Source organism: Opisthorchis viverrini (assembly GCF_000715545.1).
Source record: "Opisthorchis viverrini unplaced genomic scaffold opera_v5_1, whole genome shotgun sequence".
Classification (NCBI taxonomy): domain Eukaryota; kingdom Metazoa; phylum Platyhelminthes; class Trematoda; order Opisthorchiida; family Opisthorchiidae; genus Opisthorchis; species Opisthorchis viverrini.
Window position 1 is genome coordinate 7046804 of NW_008751657.1, and position 24308 is coordinate 7071111.

At 42.7% G+C, this 24308-nt stretch overlaps 1 protein-coding gene across 1 annotated transcript in view; it reads right to left on the reverse strand.

Moving 5' to 3' along the window:
• Positions 1–7181: 7181 nt before the first annotated feature.
• T265_00117 (hypothetical protein) overlaps positions 7182–24308 on the reverse strand; it is a gene marked incomplete at both ends in the record, with an annotated part of 36156 nt that continues 19029 nt past the window's right edge. The window contains 4 exons of the mRNA XM_009163774.1: positions 7182–7764; positions 10234–10298; positions 10725–11150; positions 17877–19889. Coding sequence (XP_009162038.1) covers positions 10258–10298; positions 10725–11150; positions 17877–19889 — 2480 coding nt within the window. The remainder of the gene's footprint in view (positions 7765–10233; positions 10299–10724; positions 11151–17876; positions 19890–24308) is intronic.

Sequence of the window (24308 nt, forward strand, 5' to 3'; positions counted from 1 at the left end):
TGCGGCCCGAATCAAAACAGCATTTTGGAAGTTATCCGTTTATCCATGATACTAGCTGCTGGAAACGAGATGGAGTAAATTTCCGCATAGCAGGTGTTTTCTCTGCAGCTTCAATGTAAACGTTTGTATATTTCGTAAAAATCTAACTTCGATTTTCTACTGAGCGAGCAAGCGCACGCTGCCCAAAAGGCGTCTTCTGAACTTAGAACCATCTAGAAATCCCGAAAGTATGCAAATTTAGGCTGCTCCGCGACCGTGTAATCGGTACCGAATTTCAGTTTTACAAGATGCGCTCTGTAATCCGCATTTGTGAAGAAACTTAAGTTTAATTAAAGTCAAAAAATTAAGACTAAATCGAATTTTAGTCGACTGATAGAAACGGGTTTCTATACAAAGGCAAAGCCGATGCTCAACGTTAAACTGTTTGCACAATTTAAAAGCGAAGCCAACCCAAGAAGCTTCTAAAATGTGCTGCACTCACCATTTTCAGTTTGCAAATGGAGCTGGAGATACACCTGCGAAATTCATCCCACCAGTTCAAGTCAGCCCATACCTATAGGGGGAATGAGGCTGAAAAGGCACTGATGGCTAAGTTTGTTGGGACCGTGGCCTAAAGTCTTCTAACTAAACCCTGAAACTTATCAATTAGTTTCGTTGACTGGTCAACAGTGCGGCTAATTTTAAAACAATTAGCACCACTCGTCCCTCATTAGCTTAGTTCATACCATGTATCCAGACATTTGACTGGCTTTTCTTTCAGTGAACTCAGGTGTTTTCATTCGTTTTCATCCGTGCTACAAACCTTTCTTTTGATCGTGTGTAGTTCGATGGATTTTTACGCAGGCACATTCGCGTCAGCTGAACTATTGTGGCGTAAACACGGGCATGCATGCGCATGTGCATGCATTCCGTTCAACTTGATTATCCTTCATTTCTGAATTTTGTCACTATTTGATCGTAGACCAGTATCACTTTATCGGTTGTAGCTTGTGTTATGGAATCTCCGCTGCTCACTATATGAAATGAACCCAACTACGGTAAACTGGTCAAATCTTGGGACCCAGACTGCAGTGAGCAGATATGCATGGGGATTAAACTCTCATACATTTTGAACACATATTTCGACCGTACATTGCCAGTCCTTTAATCTGAATATTCCTTAGATAATATCACATTCTGGTCTAACTAGGCGGTCACGAACTCAGAGTCTTTCTTGAGTGCAATTTTTAAGCACCCTGTGGGACGTTTAAGAGAGCTACGGGCTTACTTTCGGCAATATTTAATGAGGAGGGGCCTTGTATGTGGCAGTTATTGATGAAGTAGAAAATACTAAATGAAGTCAGCGGCAGGTGAGGTTGTGCTTAGAGGATAGAGATACTTGTAAGGGGGTCACGGTACCAAAAGCGCTAAGAATATTCGCCTGTTTCAGTGTGAGATGAGATTACTTGGCCCCATCACAATTTCTCAACCCGATATGTGCCGGATTATCCTTTCTCCTAACGAACTGATAATCAGTGGAAAAACCATGATAAACGTGCGATCGCTTTTCCGGTTTGCCAGATGAGTTTGAAATTTAATCGTCAAGGTGAAGTGTGTCTTTATGATCGGACCAAATTTTCGCTCGCTTATGGTCGCACTGCTTAGCTCTCGTTTTTTAGTGTATAGGTAAGTAGCGTAGCCAAGTGTCATCCATCCCGGCATGTTGACGGTATAGAATGTACAGAGCTTTTCTGTGTTATGTCCCCAGGTCGCTCTTCATGAACAATAGGTGAAACGAAAGGCGAAAACCCGATTCCATCCATACATAATGCCCAGTGATTGCAGTCAAAACAACAAATATCACGTGATTCTTTGTCAAAGGACCAGATGATGAACATGTATGCAACATATGAGCGATTTAGGAGATTGTACTAATGGGATTTAGGCCGTAAATGACTCTTTACCATTAGGCATGTGCTCAAACTGGTGACCGTTTAGTACCGGCGCTCTTTTACTGTCAGATTTCTATGTCCGATGGGCGACCGGCTCTAACTGCCCGATGATGCATCATTGGTTTAAACTTATTATTATTCTCTCGTGGTCGCAAGTTAAGAGAATACGAACAAAGCGGTCCCTTTGTGATCGTTTTAGGTAATACACTACCAACCACTCGCCAACTTGAATGAGGTGAACAATAACTAAAACAGATTATCGACCGACTTAGCTCATGAGGGAGTTAAAGCAAAATATAAAGTTTCGTTTTAGGTCTTACAAAAGCGACCAAGCTTCCAGTACGTCAAACAAGAATGAGTGCACTGGCTGACAAATTGACCTGATTTAAGATGATGCAATTTTTCCTGTCCTGTTGACTACTATAAAACTAGTCGTGGCATCATGCAATGAACAACCGGATATTCAGGTGTCTGCTAGTTTTAAATTGATGTGTGCTCATGATTTACACTTTGGCATGAGTGGATGCAGCTAATACTGGATAGGCTTACATTGATGTAACTGGGGTATGCCCCAGTGCACAAACACCAGAATGGCTTCAATTTGTGGTTGTTTTCCAACTGTCGAACACGCACACTTCAGCTATGGATAGCCACTCATGGTAAAATCAGTTCATGGGAGTCGAACTGCTCGTAATTTGCAGGGTACAAACTTCGACATTACCAGTGACAAAACAGTCAGTCAGCACTTTTTGGTCTGCCGTGACCTCTCGAAAGAGCCCGTTCGCGAAATGGTGGGCGACTCACGCCAATTGGCACAGTGATGTAGGGGGACAAAATTACACGTGATTTGACCTAATGGAGCATGCGACATTGTCAGGATACTTTTTAGCAACATGCATTGCAATGTGTAGTGTCTATAATCCGTTGTCACATATTTACCATTTTTCCTGAACTTAAACTACACTTTGTAACTGTCGTACATATTTTATCATGACGTTTGTTTTAATGTTACGAATGCACAATTTTCCGGTGCGACCTGCTGACTTCTTGCTGAACGAGTGTATTTACGCTCCGTTGGACTGTTTGCTGACTGCTGAACCAGTGGGACTAGATCTCTGTGATTGCGTCAACTGTTGAACGTCACAATAAATCCCCGTGACATTTTTCAACCGTGAATAACTTTCCTAACGTGGAATATATCACTCAAACGTGAATCATACGTGGGAAATTTCTACGAGTGAATATTTCCTTTCACAGCCAGTTACTGCATTTGGATTGGTGTAGTGGACTATTGGATCTACGCATTCGCGAGTCCTCATTTGACTACTCATTCTCTTCTTATTGTGATTTTGTGATTTTGTATTGGCTACTTTGCTCGTCAATTTGTTCAAACACGCTGATAAGGTCCTAGTCCGTTACAAATGACTGCAAACGGTTGACCTTCTACGCGCCCATGTGGCTATGGGGCTCACAAAAAAATGAATATTTGAAGTCAGTGTAAGACAAGAGAGAATGGTACACGAAACAAACGGTTGTTCATTCATAAATCGTCTGACGATTAGAATGAAATCAAGCTTGAAGATCTCATTTAGTTTATCCGACAAACTGCAGCTATGAAAGCTTTTACCGTTGCTGTAACAACGAAAATCGAGTACATCAACCTAGATCACTGTATTGATAATGCCTTCGCACATTGCGTGCAGGCTAGCAAACTTGGTGATTGTGAACTTTTTAGTTTTATGCAGTGGCTCATAGAAGCCGTTGGATTGTAATGAGTCGGTGTGATTGACGGGTGTATATTTTGTGGATCTTTCATGAAATGAGCAGTGTGACGTCATGATCCACAAAGGACCAACTGGTACTTCCACAGTGACTAAAACAGAAGTCGGCATCAGTGCTAAACGTACAGACGTAATAACGGGGCAAATGTGTTATGCTACACACCTACGGGAATATTACGCAGTATGTCATTCGAAGTTAATAAGCAACCTACACACTCTACAGTGTGAGAAAGGTGAAACTGTTGTTGAACAAAGTTTGTTTCAACCGTCAATGTACTCTCCGAAATGAAAACTCCAAGTCCTCCTGTTACGAAAGAACCATCACCGAGTAATTTGGAACGCAACCCATTCTGATCCAAATGCTTGTTAACCGCCATCATCCCCCCTTGAAATTCAAAGCTGTAAGTCATTTACGTTTATCATAATTTTCATAGAAGAAACTACTCACAAGGTTGATGAAAACTCTTCGACAGCCCACCCTCGGTCTCGCCCTTCCACAACGGGTTCATTAGGCAGGCGCAGTCCCCGATTTTCCGTCAGTCCTATGTCCTAATTGAACCAAAATTGGACTGATTTCGACAAATACACGCATTTTCAAATCAATCTGGTATTCTCGAGAGACTCAACTGAATTTCTAGTTTATGATATTCTTCAAATGAATGTGCTACACAAAAGCCGCTCCATGTATCAGTTGGTACGATATTCGAGATATTGCAGTGCATTTTCATGAAGAAGACTGTGTATACCTGATGAGCCTCAAAAAGGGGCGAAACCAGTCGTGAGCTGTCGATAATTTGTTCACACTCCCGTGAATTATCACAACATGTATTGAGTTTGCATACTTCCGTCTGTGCTGCTTAACTTTGAATTTTACAACACAACTGACATTGTAGTCCAAAGGGTGAGAACTACACAAGTTGTATGAGTATTCACACGTTGAAGATAGTTTCCTGTGGACGTTCACGTGAGATGAAGGCTCTAAGAATGAAAAAAGGTTTAAATTATCGTTTGCTTGCTTAACGGAATTTCAGATACCGGTTTTCCAGTAGTCCCTTGATGGAACCAACTCATAATGGTTATCGTCTTGCAAGTTGAACATTGTGAATGCGAAATCCATATATTGAATTAATGAGGACAAAAGAACAGCGTATACAAGAGAGGGCAAAAACTGAAGATATGTTTTCCAATATTACGTAGATAATACTACAATAGCCACTGCGCGAATCAGTTCTTGGTTTTAATATACCTGTTTCTCATGGGGCCTCACACATTCGAAGCCATAGACCAAGGCAACTCGAGTGATGAATAGCCCATAAATATTGCGAAATACTGGAGCAGCAGTGCAAGCCGTATGGATTACAACTGCTTGCCGTAAAACCAGTTAGTTTAGATCAATGTTTAATGACAATGACCAATCGATGTTTCTTCTTGGTGAGTCAGTTTGTCAACCAAAACGTTCATCTGTTCGGTTTGTTTCAGCACAAATTTTTATGAAACGAAATTTTTGCTGTAAACAAGATTCTTTTGAAGGTACTTTGCTCTCAGAAGAGACAGCGCGGAACAGTTTACTTACGCCACAACACTATATTAAGTAATTAGTTAGTAGAAAATTTAGAACCTCCTGTAAACATATGTCGGCAACACCGGAATACTCAAGGTTTGGTACAAAAATTTAGTTATTCCTTAAACCCAGCCAATTAAGTAGTCTATATCATTTGAAGGAACCAAATAGCATATTACTTGCTAAATTAAAAGGTATACTAATTGCCCTGCTGAAAAACATATTTTTTGGCTAAATTGTCTGATGGCAGCATCAAACAGCGCCAAAGCTTGGCGGACCTACGACAGACAGACAGTCTAGTTTCACAGGTCACCTTAACATGGACCAAACTGAATATGAGGAAATCAATGAGGAGTATCTGAACACCCAATATTAATCAGTCAGACAACAATTCTGGCAGGCTAATGATACCCAGACAGAACCAACGTAACTGGCGCGTCTGCACTCCGGACAAAAACGACCGTGACCATGAATGCTTTGTGGAGGGGATATTGGGTAAAAAATAAGAGCTTCTGGGCAATGTGACAGGCATCACCTTATTCAGCTACGGTCATTCTCACTTCACAGTTCAGTGAACATGTGCGATTTGTACCACAGTGCTCACTATGCTTTGCAGCCAGGCGGAACCAAATAAATGTGCGTGTGTATACCGTCTGTGGTCCTTGTACTCATTTTTCAAGTTGTACTACTATCGACTACTTACAACTTTGATCCAAATGATGAAGTTTTTGGGCTGACCCACTAAAGTCTTTGAGAGGACCCATCAGAAAATCCGTTTCACATCAGCTCCCGTGATCGTGGCCATTTTCTTCGGTGCTGTACTGGTTCCTGGCCGCAAAATGCATCATTTATGGCAGAAAAGCGTAAAAGTGGTTAACGTGGCCGGCATTGAAGCTTACGTTATAATACTGTGAGTCATGCTGTGAGTTACAGGCACTGTCCGAAGTCATGTAGACGGTCCAGTGAATTGAGAGGGATACTGAAAACAGCCGTGGCCCGTATGAGGTTTTGCAAACATGCATATTTGAGTTAACGACGTGCAGAAACTCGGTGGTTTACGTGACCAGTCCACTGGACACTACTTGGTGGTCGGCAACTAACACACAGAGCACATTATCATCGGAATCCTCAATATTTTCAATAGTAATTCACAGTAGGTCCTCTAAATAGTATCACCAAAGGAGCGTTTTGTGGTTAGCCATATTGGACCCATTGTTATGCAATACGGGAGAATCTACTCCGGAATCACTCAGCGGTTTTCCATCCCGAAGGGACTGGCATCGAAATTTTTGAGCTCACAGAAAATCCAAATCTGGAGAACTGGATTTCGATTCTCGTCACCGTAGAAACTCTGGTCTATTTTTTAAAGGACATAGTTGTTTCACACTGCTACGGTAGGCGAAGGAAAGATATCTGTTTGGGTTCAATGTGTTGCCGATTGTGTCATACGGCAGCCGTCTTCTGACTGGCATTCCACGAGTGCAATACATTGTAACAAATTTCTAAATGTAAAACAGTTGGCAACACGTTGATGGTAAAGTAATAGAAGCCAGGCAATTGATCTATAGGTGATATCCGAAATTTCAGCGAATCGAATTCGTAAGTGACTGTTTGTTTGTTTGTTCTAATGTCCCGCATTTGATTACGGGTCACTTGAGTGTTTACAGGCTGAGTGCTTCGGAACAGTCAGCGGGAAAGTGTAAGTTTTCTAAATTTTGTCCCGATCGTTATTTTGCTAATCCTTACAAGTACGAATTTGAAATCTAAAGTGATTCGTGCATCAGAGAACCGAGTGTCTGTCCACGACCATATCACAACTGTCGCGTGTACCATTCCCCCGATACCTCCAGACGATATGTATGTCCGCCGAGGATTCTCGAACATGAAAATCAGAAACAGAAGATTCTCCTGATAGTGATGACACACAAGGTGGCAACAGCAGAACAGAAGATATTCGTAACCATTTGAATCACACAAAATCATTTTCAAAGGGAAGTTTAATAGAGACAATTATGAAAGGTTGATTTCCAGGATTATTCCTGATGACTGTTTAGAGTTTCCGACAATAAATAAGGTATTTCGGGTCAGTCATAGGCCAAACATGCTTGAGTACAACTCACTGCGGTTGAAGCTTAAGCACTGATAACGCTTTCGAAAACATTGAGTGAGTTCACCCGATAGTGACGCGAAGCAGATAAGAGAGGAAAAGTCCGATAATATAGAAAAGAAAACGTCAATGACGTATGGGATTGCGTTCAAAGCGGTCAATCATTTCAATCTTGCTGGGAACGTTTGCTCGTAAATTTCGAAGTCCACGAACTCCAGAACGAGTAGAACTCAGCTTTAAAACTGGCGCCAGACTTGTGGTACAACCAGAAGAACATTACGATCACTGATAGAAAAGCAACGAGGCAGGAGACTATGCAAATGCCTGAAATTTTCCAAACCCCTGCTCTCTTCTTGTCGATCTTCGTTTCAGGTAGCTTCGGTGCTGTTAAAAAAGGACAATAATCAATAGAAAATATTTTGGGAAGTCCGTATGGCAAAACACCCCGTTAAAAACGATCCGAACACAATGAATTTTAGGCCTTTATTATTAACAGACCTCAGTATGAGTTTTTGCTTCTTAGCATTCTGAACAGCTCAGACATCACTTGAAGACACATGATAAGCATCCGGTAGCACAATTTAAGACAGCGTAAAACCTATTTTGAGATAAAAAAAGACGACAAAGTGAACAAATGTCTGGTATCAAAAGCCTAATTGACCTCGATACATTCGATACATTCAACCTTGTCTAAGTTTGCTCAAAGCTCTTCGACAGCCCAGGACCGGTTTCGTCCTTCTTGGAACTTGGCAAGAGTGTACAGTTCCCGAGTTTTCCTCAACCTTATGTTTTACTTGAATTCAGTAGCACACTGAGCCGAAGCCGGCCATCATAAGTAAGAGCTTCACCTGGATTCACTTGAGTCTTCTACCAAAACTGTTATATCTGCTGATTCGTCAATCTGTGGTATGTGCTGCTGACCCGCTCCAGTGCCTAGTGCCAGAAAAAAGACTCACAGAGAGGAGCACAACAGCTTCATTCCGAACAAGCGATTGCGAGAGCGTGTGTGCGAGTGCGAAAAGTACGACGGTCTCAAGCTATTTATTAGAAGGACACTATCCGAACTTAGCCCAATGCTGTCGCATACGGTCTGGCTTTGGTACGAGGCTGCGACGTGCTGCGTATTGCGGGGGCGTTGTCTGACCTTGATCAACGCTGATTCTCGCTGCCTCGGTTTGATAAAAGACTGTGAGGCGCTGCATATTGAGGGGGCGTTTTCTGTCTGGTCAACATCTAGCGAAGCTGAGAGTCTCGGTAGATTTTGGGCATTCAGTGGTTGATTTCAGGGAGCTGACCTTCCTGATAAAAACTAAATTCGTGTAGTTTTCCGGCTATTCAAAATAAGATATGTGGGTGCATCCAGCTGAGATTCGCCACGGGATGAAGCATCTTATTTGTATTTGTTTTAATCTGAAGTATAGACGATACTCACACCACGTCTTCAAGCTCAGCGAGCTTACAAATTCAAGTTCGATGCTAGAAGGACAATCCCATTATTCCAGCACTGCTGACGTTCAAACGAGGAGGTACAAATACAACCCGAAGGTGCTCTTCTAATGCACTACCCTTATTTTGCTATATTTGCATTATTATGGCGCATAAGTGCTATGACACCCTAATGGAGCACAATGACTGAGCTACTATCAGCTTGCTCAAGCCTAGACAGGAATTGGGTTCGAACCACGGACATTTCGATCCGGAAGCTCGTGCTCTAACCAATGAACTTTCTCAAGATCACGGCGACGATAGCAATGATGACCAAGAGGTGCTAATTAGAGTAATGATGCTGATGTGGGGATACAGACCGTAATGGCGGGCTGATGTTGGTGAATATGGTAATGTTGCTGATAACGCACTTGTTGAAGATGATGTTCAGGAACGATATGGTCACGTTGGTGGGGATGCTGATGGTAACTGAAATGATGACAGTGAATTTACTGCTGCCTTTCTTGAGACTAGCCTGTCGATTTCTCAGTAACTTTCAGAACAAATACACGATTGAAGCTTATTTCAATCATATGATGTCATTGTTTTGTGACTAGGGTTCATGCCATCCATAGGGTTATGTAACAAGTTGGCATCTCACTACTTACACTCGGTGCCTCAGAAAAATGAAGGGCAACTAGAAACGGAGCATCTACACTATTGGAGTGCATGGTTTGAACAAGAGCAACAGCTATATTGTTATTTGACTCACCTAAATGCTTAGTTCCATGGCACCACCTAAATCTTTTGTGGTTTGACTCAGTATATAATAATAAAGAGGGCCGATTGAGCGCGTTTATATCTCTGCTGAACTAATAAGTTGCTTTTGTTCAGTCATATTCTGTTTACGGTTTCAAAAACAGTGCATCTGCTCGTTTTTTGAATCTCTCATAGATATTCTAGTTGGGCACAACTTTCTGGCTGGATCCTTATCGCTGGTGTTCAAAATGGTTACCTAGTATTGTTTTGTATGCCGTGTTTTGAGTTTATGGTACCTTCATTTGAAAACATATGGCTTTAAATCAGATGAGCGAAAACCGAATTCAGTAAAAGCAGACTACATAGGTAGCAACATGGTACAAGACATATTCGTTTTCGGAGATTATTTGCAAGCAAGTGGTCTTCCTAAAAAATGCAAAGCCCAAGATAAAAATCCGCATAGTTGTTCCATAAGTTCTTCCTGCCCTTGTGGATTCCATCTTGTCCGGCAGCGACGCATCTGTGTGTCACCATAGAAATAAAGATGTAAAACAAATGAATCGCTTCAGTATTTGAATCCATTTTGAAGACAGTACTGGAAACTGGTCGATGAACCAGGCAATGTCCACTCATACTTTGTTCCAACCAAATATGATATGGCACACTTACGGAAAGCTTCGGGTTTTCACTGGTCTACCATTGTTCTCCTAACTCTTCATGAAACCTGTAGTCACCTGTTAATGAGAAAAGAATCAGTAGCGCATACTGTGATGATTTTGTGTTTGCGCGATTAGTTGGCTTTGCTGTCGACGCATTCTCTCCGGGTTAGGACGTTCACCAAAGGTCACAGTGCATTCGTGACAGACTGTGTGGAGTTAGCGACTATTGCTGGGCAGTGAGGATTGACGGGTGCACAATCCACCTGATCTACGTTGGCAGTGAATAAAACAGACACTAGAGTAGGCCATCACCAAGTAAGCTCAAACACGGACGAGTAGTGCGTTCTGGAACGTTCCATTTCTGTAGTTAAAAAGCGTTAGTGAAAGCTAACCAAAGTTCACCATTTCCCTGGCTTATTGTGTTAAGTGAGCGCGCTAGGCAAAACGTGCAAAATGGAAAGCGAAGGAAGTGCACCATTAGTTCCAGAGCCAGAAAGTTACCTGCTTGCTGAAATTTGACAGACTTCTCGCACACAGCCTCTTCCTGCTCAGGCTTCGTTCCTTTTGGGGTGATCAATCTACATTCTTGCTCGGAATGTGTACTTTCTGCAGGCAGTGCGTGGAGTAGCTCAAAACGGAATGTTGCTGCCGAATCTAGCCCAGTCCACACGGCCGCATCTTTGCACAAAAACAGCTTGGGAATTTCAAGTTTATTTTTTCGATAACGGGTTCCGCTAAAAGCGTAACAGGATATTCCTTCACCGGTCATATACCCGGAGGCCAGTGGCGCCCGTATCTGTGAGTATGCATCAGCAACAGTTCCATCAGGAGGATAGAGCCAAGGCGAAGGGTAAAGTTTGACAATCTGGCGTCTCGCCAGATAAGGTGATGGTGGTAGGCTGTGACCGGCGGACCGCAGGATAGGCGCTAGAAATAGATTGAACAAGTGGAAAAATGCATTCACCACAAACAGATTGTGAGCTGTTGTGCAGGACGTATAACAAATCAATTTAAAAGGGAATTCAAAAGTATCCGTAATAGTCTTGAGGTTTGGAAGTATACTTAACCTCCGGTTACGCATTCACTTCTGCGATCATGAAAAATTAGGTACTCAGCTGGATGTCGCTACTTGAACTGGACGTCCTGCGTAGTAAGTCTGTAGCATGTTACCTCAATGAATGATTATCCTGATTTCAGTAACTCTGACCACATCTTTCAACATAAGTTGTAGATATCTGGCCAGGTGAGTCGTAGAAGCCATGACCACCTACGCGTTATTTAAGGGAAAATGCTTTTCGACTGGTTTGCGATTGTCCCCCGTGTTTGGTTTTGAAAAGCGCGAGCACATATGTGAAGACGAAGTTAGATTGGCAAACAAAATATACAGGAGAGGGCGGGAGACAGACGAAGACATGTCTTTAGCAGTTTTTCAGGTCGGGGTAGATCACTCCCGAAGGGCTTAACGTGGGAAGGTAGTTCTTCGTATGGAGCGGCAACCGGAGAACACATGACACTCAGCGTTTGGAGAAAAAACAAGTATATCCACGGGTGAAGCCTTGCGAATCAGACAGAAATGTGCATCCTACAAGGAGGATGAGAAGACCAATCTAGAAAGCCATTTAGAACCTCGCATGCAAACATGAAGATCCTGATATGGCAAGAATCGATTGATCACTGACAGTGGTTTCGGAAAATTCTAGCGGAAAATTCCACCGGCAGTCCTTAACATTTAGAGAAAGTAAATTTTGTAGGATAAAATCAGCGGTTTGTGAATTAAAAAAAACAATACTACAGTCAGTGATATTTAGAGTTTAGTTACCGACAGGATTGTATTCGGCAGTGCCTCACCTTAAAAGCCTCTGCTTACGTTTATGACTATCATCGTACCCATCTGATCATTCTTTATGAAAGATATCAAAGCAGATATCAATACCCAGAAGACAACCCAACCAGATGTTGGATACGTTTTCTGAGTACCCCGATTAATAAGTCTTGTGATTACAGTGAGCATCATGCGTGATCCAACAGGTCTAACAAACATTTTGATGACAAACATTTTGTTGACTCTTTTAGCATCACATCTGGCCAACTGAAACAAGAGGCCAACTTTGTGGAGCACATTCAGTTAGAGTGTATCATAAACGAGATATGCAGTTGAGTCTTCAGTGAAAACTAAATTGATTTGAAAGTGCGCGTATTTGTCGAATTCAGTCCAAATTTGGTTCAAGTGGGACACGGGGTTGACGGAAATTCGGGGACTGCGTTTACGTGATGAACCCCAAGAAAGGCGAAACCGGCGGTGGGCTGTCTAAGAGTCTTTAGTAAACTTGTGAGTATTTTTCTTTATGACAAGAGTTTTGGTTCATGTGAAACTTTGTGTTTCACTTGTAGAATGATTCAGAGCTCATTATGCAATGTCCATTGTCCGCATGCTGTCTGTAGTCTCATAGGTAGATCAGTACTACCCTGGTTTTTCTCAAATCCAGCTAAAAATATGTATGTCTCGCAACTTACCAAGAATGCAATCTTAAAGGCTGTATCGACAAAAATACTGTTCGGCCTCCCAAAAGTGCGGGATGAAATGAATGCTAAATCTAGCTTAGATGTGGAAAGATTTAGCCAATCGTTTCACACTAAACTGTGACTTTGAATAAAATTTTAAAAAAATATAGGTCGGCAAAACACCACTGCCAAAACCCACTGTCATAACGGACCGCAAGAAATTTCGCTGTAGACTCCACATCTAACTTTATTGCACTCGATGTTTAGAAAATCTGGTTCAGCTATACTCGCTTTGGATTTGTCGCACAAAAATACTCTAACTACGCCCACTGTTAGTTCTGGCCATACAACTGTCTTCCTTTTATCGAACTCCCACAAAACCTTTGCAAGTCGAAACTACTACAGAACAAAATCTGGTCGTTGTGGACTTCCTATTGTTTTCACATTCTGCTTGTTTTGCCTTCAGATATTGTTTGGGTAGAACGGAGCGCACTCATGCCTAACAAAACGGTATCCTATCAATTCCGGTTTGCGATCGATAAAATGATACAAAGTTCACTGGCCAGGATTGGTTTATTTAGAACTTACCTCTGTTAGAATAAATTGCCCCCAAAAATTGAAAACATGCTTTTGTTCAGTATTTATGCCATGAGATTAGATGTTTGATACTGTAACACGAGATTAGTGTTCTATCTATCACACATGTTCCGGTCGGAAAAAAACCTTCAATGCCTTTTGGCATGCCAAGTGTACTATGACCCTACATGGGCTGAAAATGACATCAGAGATCCAATAATTGTTTGATTAAGAATGCAATCTGTGATACTCGAAACCCAAAGTTAAACACGGTGGTAATATTCATTTAGACTTTATGATTGGGAGTTTCTGGTATACATTTTGTTGTTTTCAGCATTGAGACTGCAGTAGACCGTCCTACAAGTCAGGCAAATCTTCGTTTTCTCAGGATTTTCACCCGCATCTCTTAGATTTTGTCCAATTCAATCTGGTCGCTTGGTCTCGTTCAGCTGCAAGACCCTTCTGGTGCCTAGCTGTCACGCCACCCGAAGGAAGCATGAGGGCTGGGATACCGCCAGGTTGCCCAAGCGTAGACAGGGGAAGTCGAGAGGCAGAGGTCGGGCTCGAATCACAGACCCTCCGGTCAGTAAATTCGCGCTCTAACCCCTTGAACCACCTCACACTAATGGGTTAAGGTTCCCGTGTTCACAGTTTAGAAGGCATAATGCGGGAAATCTGACGCAAACACATCAGATAAATGACCAGACATCCTTTGTTATTGCCTTATTACTTCAGAATTAATTGGATTGCATAAGAAACTCCTTTGTGTGGGTGCTAACTCCCCATTAAACTTGTGGGCGGATGTTAACCACAGCCACCTGTTTTTCCAATTATTGCCGTATGAGAGCAAATGAGCTGGTTCTAGACGACTTTTAAGATAGATACAGGTGTTCTTAGTCTGGAGGACACCATTCGAATCACTGCAAATAAATAAATCCAATTCCTGTTTTAAACACCCCCTAGATGTAGCCACTGTGGTGTTCGGATTAAGAAACTTTGTTGTTTTCTTACACGTACTCAATCGCGGTTTAGTTATTCAACAATTCAGACGGTGTCAACAAGTCCTTAGTGGTCACGTGACGGTGACATCGACGCACATAAGTTTCATATCGGCTCAGTAAAAACATAAAAAAAACTACGGAAATTTACGAAATACACTGCAATCAGGATCGCCACGTCTCATGTGGTTTCAAGCATTTTTTCGTGAACGTTGAGTGGAATCTTTAGAAAACACTGCTCGACGTTGAACAGTCAGAGAAGTGTGCTTACCTATTCTAAGATTTTATAAGCTTCCCAACTTTTTATTTTTACCAAGAAGTCATAGCATCAGTAGACAAAGTCACGCCACTGAGATGGTCACACGCATGCCATGAACAAACAAAACCGCCTGAATTATTGAACGGTTGAACGAGCGATTGAGGTGCACAATCGATAGTACGCAAAAGACTGCTCTGATTAACGGCATGAGTGTTGACTTTGTCAAGTTATGGGCCATAACTCCCGATGCAAGGACGTTTGAACTAAACAAGAATCATGGATAGATAATATAGTTTAAGAGCAATGCAACTGCGGCGCACATCAACCCAATAAACATTGGGTTCCTGATTCAGAATAAATATCAAAAAATACCAGATGCGAGTGTAATCAAAGCCAGATATTTTCAGCATGAATAGACTTTTACTACGTTTGTGATATAAGCCGCAGTACATGTAAGTTGTAAACGCACGTGTTATCCAAAATAATCGTTGTGAATGACCAGCTGAGTGAGTTTCCACGCTCTTACTGTTGGGTTACTGTGCTTTTCCCTCTAATTCATACTTTGATCTCATTTTGTTTGGTTTTCGCACTCGTGTGGGTTTTCTCAAAAGCGCTTGAATCAGTCACTGCAGTCCTTTTATCATCACAGCACATCTGTACGGGTTCGGAGGTCACTTCTTACAGTATGATTTTATCCGTTGTCGGCGTGAACAAGCCTCCACTTTTAGCATCTGTCCTCTTAAACTCAAAATGCCAGTAGATTTATCCCAGTATTTGCCTTCAGCTAGATAGAGACTTTGGTTAGACCTGATCTGTCTCGCATCATTCATTTTTGGACACCAGTTGATGCCTACTGAGCCTCTTCAATCTGCATCGTGTCTTACATAACCAGAAGACTTTTAGCATGCAAATTATGGCTCCTTGAGTTAACATTTCTGTCCTGCCTGATGAGTTGCACTGCCGGCGGTCTGAAGCAGAAGTATAGTTCAAGCACATAGACATGCCTTTGGTTTCGCATAATCTAGAGGCTTCATTCTGTCTAGTAAAAGGCTTTATCAAGAGCTTCAATTTAGTGAACTTTTCAGACCTCTCGCACACAGCTTCGTTCTTAGTAAATACCTTTTCCTAAATGCAAGGAGCAACCAGTTTTTCTGTTGCCTGTTGTTTTGTAGATACAGCCCATATAGCACAAGAACTGAAACAACTAACACTAGTAAAATCCGATAGCTTCAAGAACTGTCCTAGTAAAACAGGGAGTTGCATGGCCATTTTATTATCCCAAACATAAAGATGAAGACCATTCCCTGAGTCCAAGCGTTTTTGACCACCGTGTTGTTGGTTCGGCGAACGCGACTACCTTTTCAGGTTGGGTGCTCTCTCATCATGTTCGAAGTCCAAGCATGAGGTTCTTTCTCAACGAGACGAACGTCGCTATACGGGCGTACCCACACAGTGGTTACTCCTACCTACTTTATCGAGTTCGTGTTAAGTAGTAGAACGTTCGTGAAGTGCTCACCACAAGAATAGTGCAAGGAGCTGACCATGGAGCGGATGACCAGCTTGTAAGAGCGACGGCAAACATCGGGCTGTGTAAGCCATAATTTACTAACTGCACAATCGAAGGTATAGAGTTGAATGTAACACTTCTTAAACGTTCCAAAGTCGAGTTGGTATGCTGCTCTTAACTGGGTACTCTATGACGCATAGGGCCCACGGATACCAGCATGGCGAAACCTGAATCGGTGGCTGTTGACAATGAGCGAAAAATAAGTCGGCCAAATGTGCTCCGACAAGGCATTTATCGGACAGAATGCGGGAACACAATCTCGTATCTCTGAGTGGTAGTAGGAAGAAACCAGGCTCAAGGGCGATTGCATCACATTTGACCGAAACCAATCATGTCATAGATAGGGAGCAAGCCTTCACCATCATGTACCGGGTGCCTCTGAACCGATCACGACTGATACGATCCAGACTACTATCGATCGCAGAGGCGATTAGAATCCCACTGCTGAATCCGCAACTTTGCATCTAAAAGAAACTTGTGCGACCTCTGAACTTGAACTGGCCCCACGAAACCCCGGTTCCACAAGCCTGTCTGGCATAGACGTCACTTACCTGATTCCGTATCCATTGACCTATCCTCATCCAAACCCCTCTCTTTGATTGTTATTTCTCTAAAGTGTATGTAGCCTCGATCTTAACCTTTCCGACGCGATTCCTGCTGCCATATAAGTTTGCGATGTATTAGCCAGAAGGAACAAGCACAGAAAACAAGCTTTGTTCGCTACCTTCTTCGTTCTCATATCGGAGATCGTTTAACATGGCGATGGAGTCACGGAATCGAAGTTGAGGGAAATGTAGCGGTCTGGTTGCAGCCCAAAAGCATTTCGAAATCCTCCAAAGCTTATTTATCGACCATTTGTTGACACCGCAAACGATCCAGGTTTTTGAAATCGAATTGAAGCATACCCGCACTACTGGTTTGAGAAGCAAAATATAGGCAGCTTGGGCCGTCAGAATTCGGTTGTGATTCAACCGTCAAGATCTCTGAATCCACCATCAACTGAAATTAACACATTTATGGCATGAATATCCCAATCAACTCCTAAGCATGTACACAAGCATCTGTTGGGCTGCCGTGGTTAGACTTCTTCAAAGAGGACTGGAACAGGCATAGCACCTTCTTATGGCCACTTAAGAGATACGGACAGGAAGCGGACAATCGTGAAGAGGAAAGAGACTGGAGAAGGCGTTTTCGCATCCAAACTCCTCAAGTACTCTGGTCTTAAACCGATCCCGAATACCCTTCAAAATGAGCTATTCATATCTGAATCCAAAGATTTCTTAATCGTATGGCTCTACTAAGCGAAATAAATCAAGGTTTTATCCGACAGTTACAGAGGCAGCAGCAAGGTGAGTTGGATTAGCAAGTTTCATATGGTGTTCAGTATGCTAGGCCTCGAAATGATGTGATAACGGTTGAATTTGTGCCCTTGTATCCTTGACCCTGGTAAGTTCAGCTTATTAAAGCCAGCGCGTACATTCATCACCACTAGTGACCATATTGTTATGGAGGTCATAGCATGAGAAGTTTAAAGGGAGCTCAGGTCTATCAGAGCTACCACTGTGCAAATGCACGGTCCCGAGATCTCAACACGCTCCTATTGGAACTCCGCGTTCAAGTATACCAATGTGTGAAGTGTACCGGGTCCTCTATCATTCGTCAAACAACTTTATCCCTCAAGTACCCAAGAAAACGCGCAATGGAGTACCAACTTTGACACCAAAATTGTGATAAACATAAACCACACTCACTTGTAAAGGTCTTCTGTGGTTCTACACTTCTCGCCCTCTCAGTTTCTTCAGAAGTAGTAAGGTCAGTTGAATCACCCATTGATGGTTTACTTGAGCGAACATAAAAAATCCTGTTCGAATTTCGCTCCGCTTTGCTTTGTTGTGGCCCAGGTGAGGTTTGTGATTCACTGGTGGTCCCTTCTACTGACGGTGTTTGTCGTCCAGGGGAGACAATCCTTACCGAGTGAGATCTGATATCTTCATTGACACTCTCACGTGAATCCTTTTCAAAACGTTGATTGGAGCAATTTGGAGATGGTTCCATAGACCTTGTAGAGTCCATAGAATCCGTCGTTCCGCTCGGACGGGTTCGTCGTTCAATTTTTACGGATTCTGTGAAGAATTCCTCACGTGTAATGGTCTTTTTTACGTAGGAGGCACCTTTAGGGCCGGAAGACTGAGTACGTTTTCGAACACTCTGTTCATCCGCCTCATCCTCATGAAACGCTGTAGAGTGAACTGATTTTATAGGCGTTGCCTTTCTGGATGGAGTTGGATCAGTTTCAATATTTCTTGTCTGTGGTGTTGTCCTTGCAGACCCGGACGTAAGTCGTTCAACTGTAATGTACGACTTTTGTGAAAGTTCCGAAGATGGGAATAGGGTAAATCTGGGTGACGTTTCGACCGTAGCTCTAGGTGGAGTTAGGTGGATTGCCTCATTTAATTCTATAGGAACTTCCACGTTAAGAGGTTCAATCAAATTGGGCCAAACAAACCGTTTTCTAAGAAGTGGACTTTCGGGCGGTTTTGTGCGGGTAACACTCCAATAGGAAGCAGTCCTGGTTGGTTCGGAACGCTTCTGTTTGGAACTCAGAGGAATCGATAAGGGTTCTAGTCCCCTAGTTTGCGAATGCTCAACGGTTTTTGAAGTGGACGGTTCGATTATTCGTTCTTCTTCGGTGCTTGAATCAATGAACGGGATTGATTCATCGGGCAGCCTATTATCGGTCCCATCAATAAGAAGTACTTTGTTAACTTTTGCTGCAAGAGAATTTTCTGCTTCCGACTGAACTTTGAGGCCTGAGTGAATAGTTTCCGAGGGTTGGCTTTGTGAGGCTGAATAGGTAGCATGATAAGACATGCCATTCTCGACTGTAAGTGGTGGCATTCTAGTAGACAGAATGCTGGCTTGTGTTACCTTCTCTGACAGCTTTTGTGTGCGCAGAAGAGCTGCGCTTTCCAACTGATCTTTTGGTTCTTTTCCTTCACTGCCAATCGTTATATCTTTGGAAATACCGGATCCCATACCATCCTCGGAACTATCCCTGCTTTCTAGTGGCAAACATTCACAGGGTCTAGTCGCATCCAGAACTGTTGCTGGAGAATGTGGCTGAGCTGCTGAAGAAGGCGTGATTTGAGCCGCATCCTGTTCGTCCGCGACTACCTTCCGCACAACAGTTACCTCGGTTTCGACTGTGCCATTGGTGCTCAATTGAGAATCAGTCTGTTCGACATCTAATTCAGCCATCACTTGAGATGCTGCATTATCCAGACTTGAAGAAATGCCATTACTGCCATTGATAACGTCTGGCTGCGGACAGACCGATCCGTTTACAACCAAATCTTTAGCCACCAACTCTGTCAAAACCACCGGTTTTGTAGCCTGGACAATGTGAGTAATGCGCGTGTCCAAGAGCCGCTCATCAAACTGCTCGGCTTCAAACTCTGGTTCGAGACTTCGATAGCCTGAGCTACTTGTGTGCCTTGACCGCGACTGGCTACGGCTTTTGCTACGTCTCCCACTGCGGCTCCGAATCGCTCGTCCATTGGGATAGGGTCCGTCGTTACCCTTAGAAAATGCACTGTCTAGCTCGTTTATGTCAATCTGTCCGGTAACGTGAGTATTTGTGCCAAGCCAAAAACTGGTCTCAATGGTTTCACATAGGCTGTATCCCTCGGATTGGGTAGACTGTGTTTTCCAAGGGGGGAAACTGAGCTGATCGTCCGTCATTGATTGACAGGGAACCCAAAAGTCTACAAGAAGAACAAAATGCCAACTTTATTGCCAGTTTGTAGGCAAATTTCTAATATTTCTATAAGGAATTTGAATCAACAAGAGGCAAAACGGAAGATAGTCTTCATCTTCGTACGACAGCTGATCAAAGCCTGCTCCTGATTTAAAAAAGTAAGTAGCAAGCAGAAGAGAACAACTAGGACCATATGCCAAATTTATATTCCGTTTCTGTATTGTCCACGGACAGATGAACTATGGGTAGACGTGTTTCACACGCAGAAGGCAAGCAAGACTGTTTGGGTGATTCAAAATGCATCAGAGTGAGTGCCCTTCCAGCGGGATGCACTGGTTATGAGACAAATGCATTTTAAGAGTGAATGCAACGTCATACAAAAACAGATATCTTTTATTCTGGATTCGTGGGTCAGCTTGATGTCTTGAAGAGGAGTCCAAGGTATGCTTGTATAGTGTTGTGGACCCAATTTGCTTTTCTGGCTACACGCACCTTTGTAAGTGATCTTGACTTCAAATGGAACTGTCTTTGCACTCTTGTGAATACTAATCAGGGCGAGTGATGGATAACATCGGGATATTCGAACGCAATAAAGGTTTTTTTGTGAAAATCTCAGGATGGTCCATAAGTCATCTTGACTTCAAATGGAACTGTCTTTGGACTCTTGTGAATTCGAATCAGGACGAGTGATGGATATCATCAGGATATTCGAACGCAATAAGGGTTTTTTTGTGAAAATCTCAGGATGGTCCAACGGAAGCATGACTTTTTGATCATACGTTCTGCAATAACAAACCTTGTCGACTAGGAAAACTTGTTTTTTGGTTTTTGGATTGACAAGAAGGCTAGACATCATCCAAAGGCAACATATAATCATGGACTGAGAGGAAGATTGTCTATATCCGAACAACTGGAAAACCTGGAGTTCGAACTGTGGATACCTGAAATTCAAACGTCAGATCTTGTTAGGCAGAATGGATTAGTTAATACCTGGGAACAAGCAACTCTTATTGTACCGTTAGTTTAACTGTCGTGTACACAGTCACAACCATACAGGACAATAGTTGCGAAAGTTCCAACCTGATGCTCCGCGTAACTCCTCTACGAATGAAGGCCAGACTGGATGCCATGTTTGGCTGGAATCGGTTGGTTTGAAATGCTGCCAGATCTGGCAGGTTTCTACTGATAATCCATTCACAGTGCAGCGCATCTTCAATATTTTATCCAAGTGACTTCACAGTGACTTCCATATAGACAAAACCCTTTCATAGAAAGATATCTTTATTCCAGAAAACACTTATTGAGCTCGCTTGTTCACAATGGAATCAGTTTGGAGTGAATACCTCTGCAAAGGGTGCATCCTAGCGGTCACCTGTTCAGGACCTAGTTTATCAGCAGGTGACAAGTTCGGATAATTTAGAAACATTCAAATAGACACGGTGAAAGTTCCAAGGAATGCAGAAGTTTGACTGGGATGTTACTGCTAGGTGAAGGCAATATCAGTATGTAAGACCTTTTCATCCTATGGCGTCTTAAACTTGTACTCAGAACAAAGGGATCCAAGTAATCATAGTTACGGCTTTGCCGCGACTAGCTAAACAAAACCTGAGCTGGGTAGATGTCATTGGTGTGAGAAACTGTAGCAAATTTTCTTTAGACACGCCTTAGGACCAATTTGTTGGAGTTTCTTCTCAGGGTCCCGTGTGCCAATAAAGTGAGCGGCTTTATCAAGCAACGGCTTAATGGTTTCGAATGTTCAACGCAGCTGCGCGTTGAATTAAATACAGACTAAATGGGCATTCGTAAGTAAATAAACCTTATTTTTTAAGTTGGGACACCCAAACATTCTATAATGTGAAGAGCGCAAGGGATAAATAAGCAGGTATTACATGAAACAGAATTCGAAGAAGGGTTAAATCGGTTGTCGTTCAAAATATCTAGAATATCGTCCTTACTAAAATATCGCAGAATGTCAAACGAAATATTAAGCCGAGCTTCTTGTTAAGAACAAAGTAATCTGCAGATAAGTTTGCTTCCTCGGAATCTTGAAGCATAGTTGGACAGTTTTAGAGGTGATGAACCAAGAAGGCACAAACTTGGAGGCCATTCTCATTTGTCAATAACAAGTGGGATTTTTTTCAAACAGAAGCGAAAGGCGATTAAAAAGTCCTATTGCGCAAACCCAATTTATATGAATGGTTCAGCCCCTCGGCTGGGACAATCCAAGGAATACCGATTGTTTCGAGTTGGGGCTGTATCGCAGCAACTGAGCTTGGGTATAGCGTTCGCAAGCTTAGGAGATGGACGGCAAACGGAATTTGATTCTACGGACTTCCGAAGTTTCACAAAGCAACAGTAAGATTACCCCCAATCCTCTCACTACCAGAAACATCCACATACAACTTTTCAAGAAATTATGAAGGCTGATGAAACACCTCACAAGCGGATCTAAATATTGAATCAGCTATGCAGGACAATTTCTGGAGAGACTGAGAAACGTGAGTCGGAGAAAATGAAATAATGGTGCCATTCGACGTAACTTCACTGCTCACATCGGTTGATCTAAACACGGCAAAGAGGACAAATGCTGAAATTCCGAAGAACCGGAGGACCATAAACGGATCACTCAGAACTGGAAAAATCTAAGACTTACTAGGTCTGTGCTCGAAAACTTAGTTTGAGGTTATTGGGAGACATTGTAAACAGCTCAAATGAAGGCCGATCGGATTGTTAATCTCTGGGTTCATCGCGGAAATCACAATGCGAAAACTGGAGCAGACTGTGCCATCAGACATCAAACCGAACTTATGGGTACGATGTGTGGACGACTAACTGTCATGAGAAAATCAAATGGTGAACAACGTTTTTCCAGACATGAAATTCACAGTGGAAATGGGGAAGAACAACAAATTAACGTTTTCAGATGTGCTGGTTACAAAGACAAGAGGCAGCCAACGGAAAACAAAAGTTTACACGAAAGAAATGCACACGAATTAGATTCTGAACTACTTCATCAACCATCCGAACTCCTACTGAAAGCCGTGTTCCATTCAAGACATTTACGGCGAAGTGGAACGTTGAGAAGAACCCACTTGAAACCAAAGGGAAGACCGGATGCAGTGGAGACGAACGTGATTTACAAACTCCAACCTGGGGCGGGAAGACCGGATGCAGTGGAGGAGATGAACGTGATTTACAAACTCCAACCTGGGGCAGTCACTATGCTGGTGAGGCTGGAAGAAAACTCGCCAGCAGAAGGCGTGATCCAGTGTCACATAATTCATTTGACGATGACAGAAAAGCACACGAGTTCAACTGGGATAATGCGCAAATGCTTGCTCAGATAAGAACAAAAAGTGTGCGGGAGTATGCCGGGGCTTGTTATTCCACCCAACCCGGTCTGCTGGTCGCGGGAACAAAAGAATTACACAGTTTTGGGACTCTGAACCACATGGGAAATCAAATAACCCAACGAAGAACAAAGCGGATCAAACAAAGAAAGCTGATAAAAATAGGTCATTAGATCAACTAATCAAGTGGAGCCAAATCCGACCACAAAGCAATAAGGAGACGGCCAAATCACAACCCAGGGACAGAACCGACGAATTAAAGATGCTCAACGAACCAACCATATTTGAGGAAATGGGATCACAACGCAACCCAGATTCTAGGCTGGCCAACCAATTTACGCAAAAGCTACTTTGGGACTAACCAAACGCTTTTGAGTTAATAGATACGTTAAGTAACTGTATAAGCGCAGGCATTAGAGGAGGAATTTACTTGCCCAACTTCACACTGACGATGCCACCACGACTGGTGATAAAACGTTTGCAGTCCAACCACCAAGATCAGCAAACAGGCAACGCACCCGAGCTAACTATATTCTACAGCGTCGCCAGTGCCGTCAACGATTCGCAAGGGATGAGGGAGGTAGTAGGAGCATGTGTTTGTTGCTTTCGACATCCTCATCAAAGCAAGTGATAGCAGGTGGTGAAATATATCAGACTTCCTCAGAGTCAAAGTTTCAGAATATATTTAAAAGGTAGCCCCTTGTGTGGTGCTTTTTTCGACGGAGAATTGCTGTCCACCACCAGTAAATACCTGGTATGGACGAAATTTTTGCAAATTTGTACGTCAATATATGTCCAAAACCTCTCCAACCCAAACTGGATTTTGACTAGAATGATGTAGTGGGATTTCACAGTTTACGTTGTCATAAGCTCGCCTCTGTGATTACTGATTTATTCAGACTGTTTTATCGAGCAGCACTGTTTTATCCCTGGAATTATGTGTGATACCGTGCTTCAACTATCACTGTTTAATTAATCACACCTGGAAGTTGAGCATATCACCGTTCTGATCTACCCCACAAAATTTGACCTTTCTGACGAGCAGTGTAATTGACGATTGTGTTGGTTAGACTAAT